Source organism: Benincasa hispida, chromosome 10 (assembly GCF_009727055.1).
Source record: "Benincasa hispida cultivar B227 chromosome 10, ASM972705v1, whole genome shotgun sequence".
NCBI classification, from domain to species: Eukaryota; Viridiplantae; Streptophyta; class Magnoliopsida; order Cucurbitales; family Cucurbitaceae; genus Benincasa; species Benincasa hispida.
The window spans coordinates 29895665-29908350 of record NC_052358.1 but is presented as its reverse complement, the minus strand read 5'-3'; the positions used below and the strand labels follow the sequence as shown (position 1 = coordinate 29908350).

Below are 12686 nucleotides of genomic sequence, written 5' to 3'. Positions count from 1 at the left end.
TGCTTAAGTTACAATGACAACCAGGGATCTTAGTTTATTAGTTTGTGGTAAAGCAATTAAAACATCCAATGTTTCATAGATAATAGTTAAGAAAATATAATATATTATTACATCACGAGCGTTTTTTTAATACAGTGTTTACAAACTATAGGACCTAACGAGAGTTTAGGGCATCAATCCCAACAGATATATGATCATGTGACTGTTCAGTTTTTTGGGTATGTTATGAAGTTTGAGCATGATCTTGTTTTATAAGATATTTTACAAGAATGCATAAGCATGATCTAGATCTATTTGACATGTTTGTGAACGTATGAGCTTATTGATATGTTATGTGCATGGGATCCTAATATATGTACATGAGTTATGTTTAGATGTTTTTTACGATAGGATAGATGCCACGTAATGTTAGTGTCGGTTGCCCTCCTAACATAATAATATGACAGCTCCTATATGATAGCTCTGTGAACTGACGAGTTCACAACCTTATGACAGCTCCTATATGATAGCTTCGTGAACTGACGAGTTCACAACTATATGATAGCTCTGTGAACTGACGAGTTCACAACCTTATGACAGCTCCTATATGATAGCTCCGTGAACTGACGAGTTTACAACTTTATGACATCTTCGTGAATTGACGAATTCAAAACTATATTACAGCTCCGTGGACTGAAAAGTTCATAACCATGTTACAGCTCCATGTTAGGGTGGGTTAAACCGTTCACTAGACGCCTACCTGACGGTGATTAATTATTATGTGTGTGCCTCAAATGTTCGCATTTATCGGATTTAAATGCATAGCCTGACCCTAGTGGTCGGGTTACTTATTGAGTATTTTTATACTCAACCTTTCATATTTTTATGTTTTTTTTAAGATAAGGACGGGACCAGACCGGCGAGTGAGGAGAGGGACCAGTGATCATGCCATATGGGACAAAGAAAATCATTTTCGTTGAGTTTATGTTACGTTTTTTTTAAGTTATTTGAATGTTTTGAAATTAGGTTTTTAAGGTTAGATAGAATATTTTATTATTTTGAATGTTTTCTTTGTAAATATTTTTAGGGGCCCCGAGTAATGGATTTTATCTATTTGTTATTTTATTAAAATTATAAATTATTTTGCAAGTTGTCTACATTGTTTTAATGAATTTTACTTCAATAGTCAAAATGTTTTAATGTGAATGCGTAATTATGAGTAATGAACCTTGTCAGAGTACTCGAAAGGTTGGGTCATTACTTAACTCTCCATCCTTCCTTTTTACTCTCGAGGTTTTTAGTTCTCAAGGAATCCAACACTATATCCATGGACATTGAATCCTGTCCGTATTTAATAGATGCCTTAACTTCTCGATATAATTCAAATAATGAATTCAAAAGAATAACAACTTGATTTTCATCCGATACCTTCTCACCAATGTTATTGAGATCAAATATAATCTTTTGGAATTCATCCAAATTCTCTTCTAAGCCTTTACTAGAATCCATCTTATATCCAAAAAAATATTTTAGATATAATTTATTTGACAAGCACTTAGTCAAATAATGACTTTCTATTTTTTTTCATAACTCCACTGTAGTAGTAGCTTCATAAACTAGCCCAAGCACTCCATCTGAAAGATACAGAATTATCGTCGAATAGGCTATCTCATCCATATCCTTTTTCTCAGCTCTTGTAATTACTAGTGGAAGGTCATTTTCGTCTAACATTTTAGCTACCTTTTGTTGTACCAAAAGAGCTCTAATCTCTTTCATCCATACCCGAAATCACCCTTCGCATAAAATTTAACAACTTCGAACCGTGTTGATAACGAAGCCATACGTCAAATTAACCTCAACAATACATTATCCTGAATAAAGAATAAGTTAGCACACTACCACACACCTTCTTTGGATCGAATGGAGCTCTGATACCACTTAATAAGGATAATGACCCTCCAATTATCTGCACAGTGTTATGATATTGTCCACTTTGAGCATAAACCTCATGGTTGTTTCACCCCAAAATGCCTCATATCAATGGAGATAGTTGTTCTCATTTACATACCTATGATCATCCCTTTATCTCACCAATGTGGGACTCCATATTCCCAACACTAATTGTTTGTTATGTTTCATTTTTAGAAGAGACAATTGAAGGAGAGACAACAAATTTAGCCCTCTCCATGGAGGCCAAACTCGAATGAAGATGCTATTGGTAATTTGGTAGTACAATTGCATGACCTTCTAAGTCTCAACAGAGTTTTAATCTGTATGTATATCTATTTATATTTTATTTCTTTATTTCAATCATTCACTTAATTTTTATCACTTAATGACTTTTTGTAGGTTAATGAAGAACAATCAATAATGCATACAATGTCTAGACCAAAATACTACTAAGTTGGAGTTATTTAGATTTTTATTATCAACATACTTTGTTATTTATAGAGTTTATATTTTGTTTCATATCCAAATGTATGATACTCATTACTATATAATTTTTTGGGCAATATGAATCTTGTATGAATACTTACTTGTAAATATGTATTTTGATTATGTAGATTATATGCAATTTTTATTTAACTTTTCATATGTAGCAAGATATAAAACATATATATAATAATAGCAATATGATCATATTCATGAAGCTATAAAAGATGCAATTGTAAGCATTCATTAAAGCTGTAAAAAGTTTATGAAAGCTATGAAAAGAAAAAAAAATTAAACAAGGTTTATTGCTTTCATTAAATAATTAATTAGAGTTGCAAATAAATGCTATAAATGGTAAATGATAACTGCATATTTTGGTTATAAAAATATTTTTATAGCTTTTTTAAAATACATCTTTCATTGTACAAATATTAAATAGACTATTTAAAGATGGTATTTATAGGTTTTACGAATTGCTATTAAAAGTCTAGCAATTCATAGCACTTAACAAGTACTATAAAAGAAGAATTTTTATAGCATGTAAGTAAATGCTATTAAAAAAAGTTTGGATTTTTTTATAACATTTTACAAATGCTATAAAAAACCCCAAACTTTTTATAGTATAGGTTGTTAGGATTTTGCATAAAATACCTATGGCGTTCTTTTGAAGCTATCATAGACCTTTTTTCCTATAATATTAGAGGTTGTAGGTTTGATTTCGATTCACATAGTTGTTGCACTAAAAAAAGAAAAATGAAAAGAAATACGAATGAATCCATTTATTTAATTATTCATATATTTTTTAAATAATTTTTAAAATTTTTGTTGTTGGAGGAAATAATGATAAGAACTGAATGTACTATCAAACTTATTACACCTCAACTACCTACAAAAATTACAATACACACATTGTATAAAATTATAATGTTTAAACTCAAAAGTGAGGTGGAGTAACAAATGTGGTAGTTTGAAATATCACAAAGTTATAAAACACTTAATATCTTGTAGAAACATAAATCGGTAGTCGAGACACACTTCTTATAAGTGTTATGTTGAAGATAATTATTCACTGCCCATACGCTGCAAGCAACCTACAAAGATATATCGTCTCAACAAGATACAACGATTAATTTCGATGGAATTGCAACCTCAAACTACTCAGATCTGATAGAACTATTGGATACTTACTTTCAACTCAACTCAACTCAAGATAAAAAAAAATAAAAAAAAAAGAAATGAGAGAACTTTTTAAATTGGAATGGGATACCCAAACGAAGAAACAAATTGCTATTTATATACTAGCAACTTTGTAACTCTCCAAAATACAAAATAAAATCAAATAAATAAACAATTGAAACATTTGTCAAATTTAACTCAACTAAGTTGCTACCTGACAAAAATCGAACATATAGTTCATTGAAATTGAATAAGCTATAAATTTAATTTTTATATAAGTTATATTCGTACATGAAACATCATCGAATTTGATGGTTTCAATCTAATTTGAAGTTTCTAACCATGAATTTAATTTACATAATAAAAATTTTTTTGTATGTTTCGATATTCAAGAATGTTTCGCTTTTTTTCACCGTATTGTAAAAATCTAATGTTTATTAAATATTTTGCTAGGCTAATAGATGACTAATTAATAGTTTCGAACAAAAAATTAATTAATTACAAATAATAATATGGTCCTACAACCTCGAATATATTTATTTGTTGTTAGTAGAAATGCACATTTATTATGTACTTGCTTAAAGAAGATGTAATGTATAATTGAACATCATGATGTAAAATAAACAATTTTTTAAAAGGAAAATATGTAAGTCTTAGATTCACCGCTTTGACCATCAATTCCAAATGCAAATGAAAATAAATTGCATCTTAAACTTGAATTTATATATAAAAGTGTGTATATATATAAAAGAATTAATCTATATTATTCAAGTGGCGACTTATATTTTGCTTAAAAATGTTTATTTACATGCATTAATTGTTATAATTAAGTCAATTTTTTCACTGAGTTTGAATAGTTTACATTATCTTCAACGGGCTATTTGATTTAAAATTTTATAGATGTATGAGAATAAGATGTCTGGGAATAAAATGTCTGATATGGAAATGAGAATAAGATGTCTGGAAATGTGTTATATCTTTTTATGCAATTACAAAGTATAAAATTAATCAAAATTAATTTCAATAATTAATTTTTGTTTGTTAATTTATTTTCATTACATTAAGTAATTAAATCAATTTTAAGCCATTTAAATTTAATTAAATTTACCCACTCACTCTCCAGTTTAATATAATTATTATCAATTAAAATTTTTATATTGCACAGTTATATTATCAAGTTTTATTAAAAAAAAAATGTTGGTAATTAATTTAAAGATATATTTTTTCTTTCTTTTTTCAGTAGTTTTGTTAATTGAAGAGTTAATTAGGTAATTGTCTAATGTCAATTATAAGTCTTATGTATATAAAAAAGAAGTTTATATAAACTAATTGATTTTAAATCATCAAACAATGTTCTTTATTTTTAAAAATAACTATGATTATATATTAAAACTAGAAGCACAACTGTACAAGTTTGTTTAATTAAAAAGAAAACTTATTTTATTATTAGTTAATTAATTATTATTTTTCTAAAGACTAATTAATAATTCTAAAAAATAAATATAGTGAAAAGATAAAAAGTATGAGAGAGAAAAATCATTGGAAATTGAGAAAATCCACCTTATTTGGGTGATAATGAAAAACCCCAACCGATGAGAATATAAAGTGTTTTAGAATAAGATATTCTCATTCTCAATGTTGAAAACTTATACCCTATGAAGCACAGACACACATACGGCTACACGATACAGATATGATCAGATACGGAGATTCGTCAATTTCTAAAAAACTAAGATACGGATACGTGTAAGAATGCACCATTTTTTTATATATTTTTTTAATATATATATTTCTAAAAAATGAGGATACAGATACGTTGAAGATACATTTTTTCCTTTAAAATCTAGGATATAAATAAATTTAGCATACAAGTTAATAACAATAACACAAAATAGAATACAAACACTGAAATACAATACAAAAAAAAAAGAGCAATGTCTAAGATGTTGAAGTACAATAGTTACTAAAATGCAATAGAAAAGTGACTCATATTGCAAAGAAGAAGAAGAAGATTAGAGAAAGAAGTATGAAGATAAACGAAGAACTTATTGTTGAAGATATCCAAATGGTTTATATTTTGGTGGACTTTATGGGGATTCAAATGTGAAGATGGGGATTAGATGATTCTAGTCTAGGGTTTGGTCCGTTATTTTTTTTTTTCTTTTAGTTTTGGACTCGAGTAGTGAGCTTTTTAAATAGGTTGCCTAATTTTAGATTGGGAAAGATCAAATGAGTTACTTGTCTTTTTTCTTAAAAAAAATATACATAGAAATAGATACGTCAAATCACGTATCAGATACGTATCTTGAAAGTATCTGAAAGTATAAATACGTCAAATCGCGTGTCAGATACATATCTGGGAAGTATCTGGAAGTATCAATATCCGATACGTGTCTGATACTGATTTTTTGCCTCACATGAAGTATCTGTGCTTCATAGCTTATACCAAATATGGTGATAAAATATTATTTTCTATTCTTACCTCTTATATCATGAATCAAATGCCCATGATAGTTTTACGTGTGTAAAGTGAAAGATAATCCTTTTTATAAAGGAATTGAGAAATAATTCTTGGGGAAAAAACAATGTAAAACCTTACTCCCATGATTTTACACACACATATATACATTAGTCTTTACTCGAGTACATGAGATAATCATCTAGATACAACCATTCTAGAAAGAAAAAAAAATCACGTTTCAAATTATGGCGAAAATAAATATATTATATTGGAGGAAGAACAAAGAATAATTCACACAAACTAAAAAGGAGAAATGTGGAATATATATATATATATTCATCACAGTTGTATGGATGACTATAAATTTGCCCCCATCAAGCATAAATCACCATATGGAATAAGAAGGGTAAGGGCCAAGGTAGCAATAGCATTGAGATGATTGATGAGGCACACCCCACGTACATGTCCACGTTATACCAAGTTCTTTATCTTTATCTTTGTCTTTATCTTTCTCTTCGACTGCATTCACCGACTCTAACTGTGCAGAACCGAAACTCTTCCGCAGCAATTTAGTGAGTTCTATTGGATCAAGATCTCCAACTACCTCTACTTTATCTTTATCATCTCCTACCAAGCTAATTGTCTCAACGTTCCCTGTGATTTTCATTGTAAATTAATTCTTCTTGGATTGTTTAAATTTTCAAAATCTAAATGTTATATATATATATGTGTGTGTGTTTAATTACCTTTAACAGATGATGCAATCTTCAAAGCTTTGCTGCGATACTTAGGCCCCCTTTTCATCGACACTCGAATCACTATCTTTTGCTACGATTGTTAAAGTGATATACGATATGAGTTAAAAGTTAAAACTCCATTTGATAACTGTTTTAATTGTAGTTTTCTGTTTTTCGAAAACCGTGTTTAATTAGATTCTAAGAACAAAACAAACTTTTCAAAGATTTAGCTTAAATTTTGAAAACATATTATAAAATGTGTAAAAAAAAATAAAGAAACTAATCGATAAAAGTAGTATTTCTAACGTACATACCTTCATTTTGGTTGGAGTTGAAGAGAGAGAATAAAGTGTCCGTACAAAACTTGTAGAAAGAGAAATAGGAAGGTATTTGGTTGGGAGTTGAGTGGATGAGAAAGTGGGGGGTTTTGGGTTTTAATATTTATAAGCGATTTTTTGCATTGAAATGCAACTTGGTTGGGGTGTACCGTACACGAGTGTTTCCTAGAACGCGCATTTTAAAGATTCAAACGACGAAGAATAATTCAACACAAAGTCAATATCTGTATAGATTTTAACCAAATAATAATAATAATAATAAAATAAAGATATAGTTATGGGTTTAGGTTGATAGTTTTGGATCTTTATGGTTGCCATCTAGATGAGACAGAAAAAAATATATGAGACATATAAAATACAAAATGAAACTAACAAAAATATATTATAAATAGTAAATATTCTAGCTAATTTAAACTTTTAATTATAAAAAAATATGTAAAAGTATATTTACGCTTTACACTTTAGACCCGTAAATAGAATTTTTTTATCTAAATTCTAAATATTTTTAGGATTTTTCTATTTATAAGAATTTTTCGAACAACGAAATAGTAAAAATTTATTTACCTATTTCTTAAATTTGTTTGTTTGTTTGTAATTTTTTTCAAATATAGATTTTAGTGATATGGACATGTTATTGACATTTTCATCGACATTTCCATCAACATCGACATTTTAAGCCTTGAAGTTAATTGATATGATTTAATCAGTTTTTATTTGTTTTCTTTATTCAATAATTTATGAGGTTCAAATCTTTCACTCCATATGTTGACAAACTCCAACTTAATATCAACTTGTTAATTTTTTTATATGTTATAAATTGAGAGTACGTAATTGGCCAAGACAAAATGTATTTTTCAAAAAATCATATTCATTTAAGCATTTTTGGTAAAAACTATTTAATATAAAATACAATATGTTTGATTGCATTTTTTTCTCAAAAAGTGATTTTACGTACCTGATTAGTTTGCTATATATTAAAATTGTTTCTACTAATAATATCAAACTATAAAGGACGACTATTAAAATTATGAATTAATAACTTAAAATTTAAACACTTTCTTTACCCGAGGTTTTTTTCCCTTTGTTCTTTTAACACACGGTCGGTCTAATTGTTCAATAGAGTAAGTTGTTAGGACTTAAGAGTTGGTTGTTGGAGGTATTCGATGCAATTAGTCGACGAAGGTGGTCACTAAAGCTGGTCATTGAAGGTAGCTGTTGTTGAAGTTGGTTGTCAAAGTTGGTCATTAGAGGTGGTCGTTGGAAGTGGTCGCTAGAGATTGTTACCAGATTTTTTCATTGATGGTAGTTGTCATCGGAATTAGCGATGGTGGTTGCGAGATTGTCACCAAAGTTGGTCATCGGAGGTTGTTGCCAGAGTTGGTGATGGTCGTCATTGGAGTAGTTAGTCAAAGGTAACCGTCGAAGTTGATTGTCAGAGATGGTTACTGGAGGTGATTGGCGGAGGGTAGTGATAGCTAGCATCAACCATGGTGGAAGTGAGGTAGATGACTGTTGAGGGTATTTTGGTATTTTTATGTATTACAGGGACAAATTAATCATTAAACACTCAAAATTCATTTTTTTAAAGTTGATTTAAAGTGTTTTTCTCAAACCAACTTATTTCATATACTTATTTCTTTAACAATTATGTCGAGTTGTTGTTAGACAACACAATTATTTTCAAGATGATTTTTTTCTTTTCAAAATAAAACCCCAAAAAGTTAAACCAAGTAGAACCTAATTGCGCACAATCAATTTACAATCTCAACCACTAGAAACTTTACTACGTTTTCCATTAAATATGAACACATGATTATGTGAAGTAATATTGGTTTTTTTTTTTTTTTTTTTTTTTCTTTATTCACATTGAAAAATAATATTGTTCAACCATTGAACAGCTGGTCTTGTAGCTGGGTTGTCGGAAAAACATAGAAAAATATCTCCATTCTCCATTAAGGGTCCCATCTTGGGCACATCTTATGATTCTAATTTAATTTGAAACGTCATATATTATTGTCATCACCTTATTCTTACTTTGATAGCTTACCAATTGAATAATAGTATAACGATAACTTAACCTTCAAAAATATTATTTTATATGCATTGACCAATTAGTTAAAACATTTTATATAGATGATTTTAGACCAAATGATATAATTCACATAGTACAGCAACGAAGACAACAAAGTTAAGAAAATAATAGGATCTAGGCTAGAGACGATACCCCAAGACCGGAATGGGCCTGAATGGAAGAGTTGACTTGGGCCAACACGCTCAACTCAAGGTTGAGGTCGAGCCCAACACGCAAGATCGCTTGTTTGGCTGCCCTCCTCACATGCCCAGACCCGATGAAAAAGAAGGTGATCCGAGAGTAGCTCGAAAACTTGGAACGAGAGATCTAGGTCATTAGTCCCCATAAAGACACCAACATAGGTCTAGATTAGGGTAAGTTTATTCTCAACTCTAAAACTCTCTACTTGTCATATCTATTTACTATCTCACTTAAGCATCGAAGCATATGTTGAAAACATTACATTAGTGTACAGATCTTTCTATCTTGTAGGTTGATTTCTTCTCCTAAATATAGATTTTAATTGTTGCGAGGTGAAGATCATAGAAAAATTGTTAAACTATTTATATAAATAGTAAACAAATAAAAAAAAATACTGATAGACTTCTATCAATCTCTATCAATGATAGATTTGTATTAGTTTCTATCACCGATAGTATCGATGATCGACCTCTATCAGTTTCTATCACTGATAGACATCTATCAACATCTATAGTGATAGACTTGTATCAGTTTCTATCACTGATAGACGTTGATAGATTATCTATGATAGACATTAATAAAAATGTCTATCACAACTATCTAAAAGCAACAAAATTACCTATAACAATGTTTAGTATATGTATCATAAACTATCTAAAAGTAAAAAAAGAAGAAAAAAAACTAGCAACAACAAAATGATATCTATTATATGCAATTGATAGTAGTCTATCACTGTCTATCATAAATAGACACTAGCGATAGATAATTATAGTGTTCTATCACTTGGTCTTCCATTGTCTATGATTATAATAATTACTATTTCAAAACTAGGGATAAAACTGCCAAAAATTACTATCACTTGGTCTATAATTTGGCATTAAATTATTAAATTTTTCTATTTGTCTAAATATTTTTCCCTTATTTTTCTATTTTTGAAAATTCTCCTTCTATTAAAATTGGGACCTCAAAATTTATCCCATCAATACAAATGTTCTAAACCTAGAATTGACATTAAATTCATGTTGAATTGTCATATCAATCAATATTTTTATATTTTATCTTTTTTTTTTAATAATAAATATGTACATTTGGGGATTTGAACTCTCTAATCGAAGAAAATAGTAGATATCTTAATATATTGAGTTACACTCATATGGTTAATTTTTATTTTGCTTTTAAAGCTTTCTATTTTTAGGTGTTAATATAATTCAAATTTGTTAGAGTGTTTGTTATCGTAGTATGATTGACTAATTTATTACAGACAAAACTTGAACAATATATTTATGTAAGATTATTTGGGTATTTGTAATTGCAGTATGATTGGCTTATATATTACATACAAAACTTGAACATGTTTTATAACGTATGTCATAACTTGTTATGGCATTTTCAATGACATCTCTAACGTGAAAGACAGTTGATTCGGTAGAAGATTTTTTTGTCAGCAGGACTTTTCCGATTTCATTGTCTGTTGTATTTTTTCTTGCATAGTTATATATATATATATATATATACATACATACATACATACATATATATACATACAAGTGTTAAGTTTACTTATTCAAGTTCTTTCTCTATTATTCTACTCCATACAACCCAATCAACTAACCTTAGTTTTCATCAACAAGATATAAAATTTACATTAAAATTTGACTCTATAAAGTAAGACTTTGGGATATTAAAATATCATGTTGTAAATAATACTCAAGCTACTAGCTCGTAAGCCAATAGAATTTTGGTCATCCTAAAATATAATATAATATATAATTGGGGCACTTGCAAGAATGATTAAAAAAATGATATTCTTATATTTACAAATTTAGCAATGATTTTTAAAAATTTACAAATATAGCAAAAACATTGAAGCAAATTTTCATTTTTAATTATTTCAAATTTACTCCAATTGGTATATCAGCATGTATATCAATAATATATCTAAAATATTTTATAGCTAGTATATCAATCATTTGATATACTTTATACGGTATTTCACTTGACTAATATACCAAACAAAAAGTAAATAAGTTATACAATTGACATATCAAAATTATCATTCATATATCGTATTTATTAGTCAACAAGTGCTTATGTGTTTGCTATTATTTGTGGACTATGACTGATTTACTAAATATAAATTAATAAATTATTCAATGAATATACCAAATTTATCATTCACAAACCATATTTATCACTCAAGAAGGGCTTGTTCATTTACTTTTATTTGTGGACTTAGTTTCAATCCTTATTCGTCTATTATAAAATATTATTTTTCTAGTACGTACATTATGATCAGTTTATAATAGTTCAATATGTTATGTTAGTAATCATTTTGAATGAATGTTGATAAATTATTGGTATATGAATGTTAGTACACTTAAAATTGAATTTTAAACATATGATGATTTGTTATTGATTAACTTAAAGAATATTTTTTTTAAGAAGTACTGAATATACCAATGATACAACAATGTTTTATATTTGAAATGAATTTTGAGTCAATGTTAATATATATTATAATACATCAATGTTATATTTAAATTTTTATTTATAAGAAATTTTGATATAGTACTGAAACATTAATGATATACTAAAATTAGATTTTTGTGAGCACTGATACAACATTGATAAGCTAATTTCTACTTTAGACAATGAATTTTGAATAAGTGAAACTATCACTATTGATACACTAATAATATATGTACTTGAAATTGAATTTTGAATAAGTATTGATATACTGTTTATACACCAAGAGTGTTATACTATTGATACACTAAAAATATACATAAACTGAATTTTTAAGGACTACTAATATACTATTGATATAACTACTCTATAGTTTAAATAAAATTTGAGTGACTATTGCTAAACTACGGATACAATAAATACTTTATAGTGCATTTTGAACTCATTATGATATATTTGATACGCTATTGATCTATTTGTAATTTATTTTAATTAGCATTAATATAAAAGTGAATTGTTAATGTTATAGTTCAAGTATCATTCCAAATTACATACTTCATCCTTGATATATCAACAATATCATTAATATTTTTTTTTTCCAAATCAGGTATATCATTCATTTAATATACAAAATATGAAATATTTGTTATACAATTGATATCCCAAATTAAATATAATTTATAGATCATTAAAATTGCATCAAAACCTTTTGAAATAAAACAGATTAGCCAATATAATTTATATTTAATATATCATATAATAAAATTAATGCATTGAACATATATATCAACATCAAATTTGGACTAATGGAATGAAAATATGTG

General features: G+C 27.8%; 1 protein-coding gene across 1 annotated transcript; it reads right to left on the bottom strand.

Moving 5' to 3' along the window:
* Window positions 1-6302: 6302 nt before the first annotated feature.
* Window positions 6303-7179, bottom strand: LOC120087662. The gene is made up of 3 exons (XM_039044509.1): window positions 7101-7179; window positions 6796-6877; window positions 6303-6703 (listed from the first exon to the last, which is right to left on the bottom strand). Exons 1-3 carry the CDS (start codon window positions 7104-7106, stop codon window positions 6435-6437), a joined length of 357 nt encoding a protein of 118 aa, XP_038900437.1. The 5' UTR covers window positions 7107-7179; the 3' UTR covers window positions 6303-6434.
* Between the last annotated feature and the right edge of the window lie 5507 nt (window positions 7180-12686).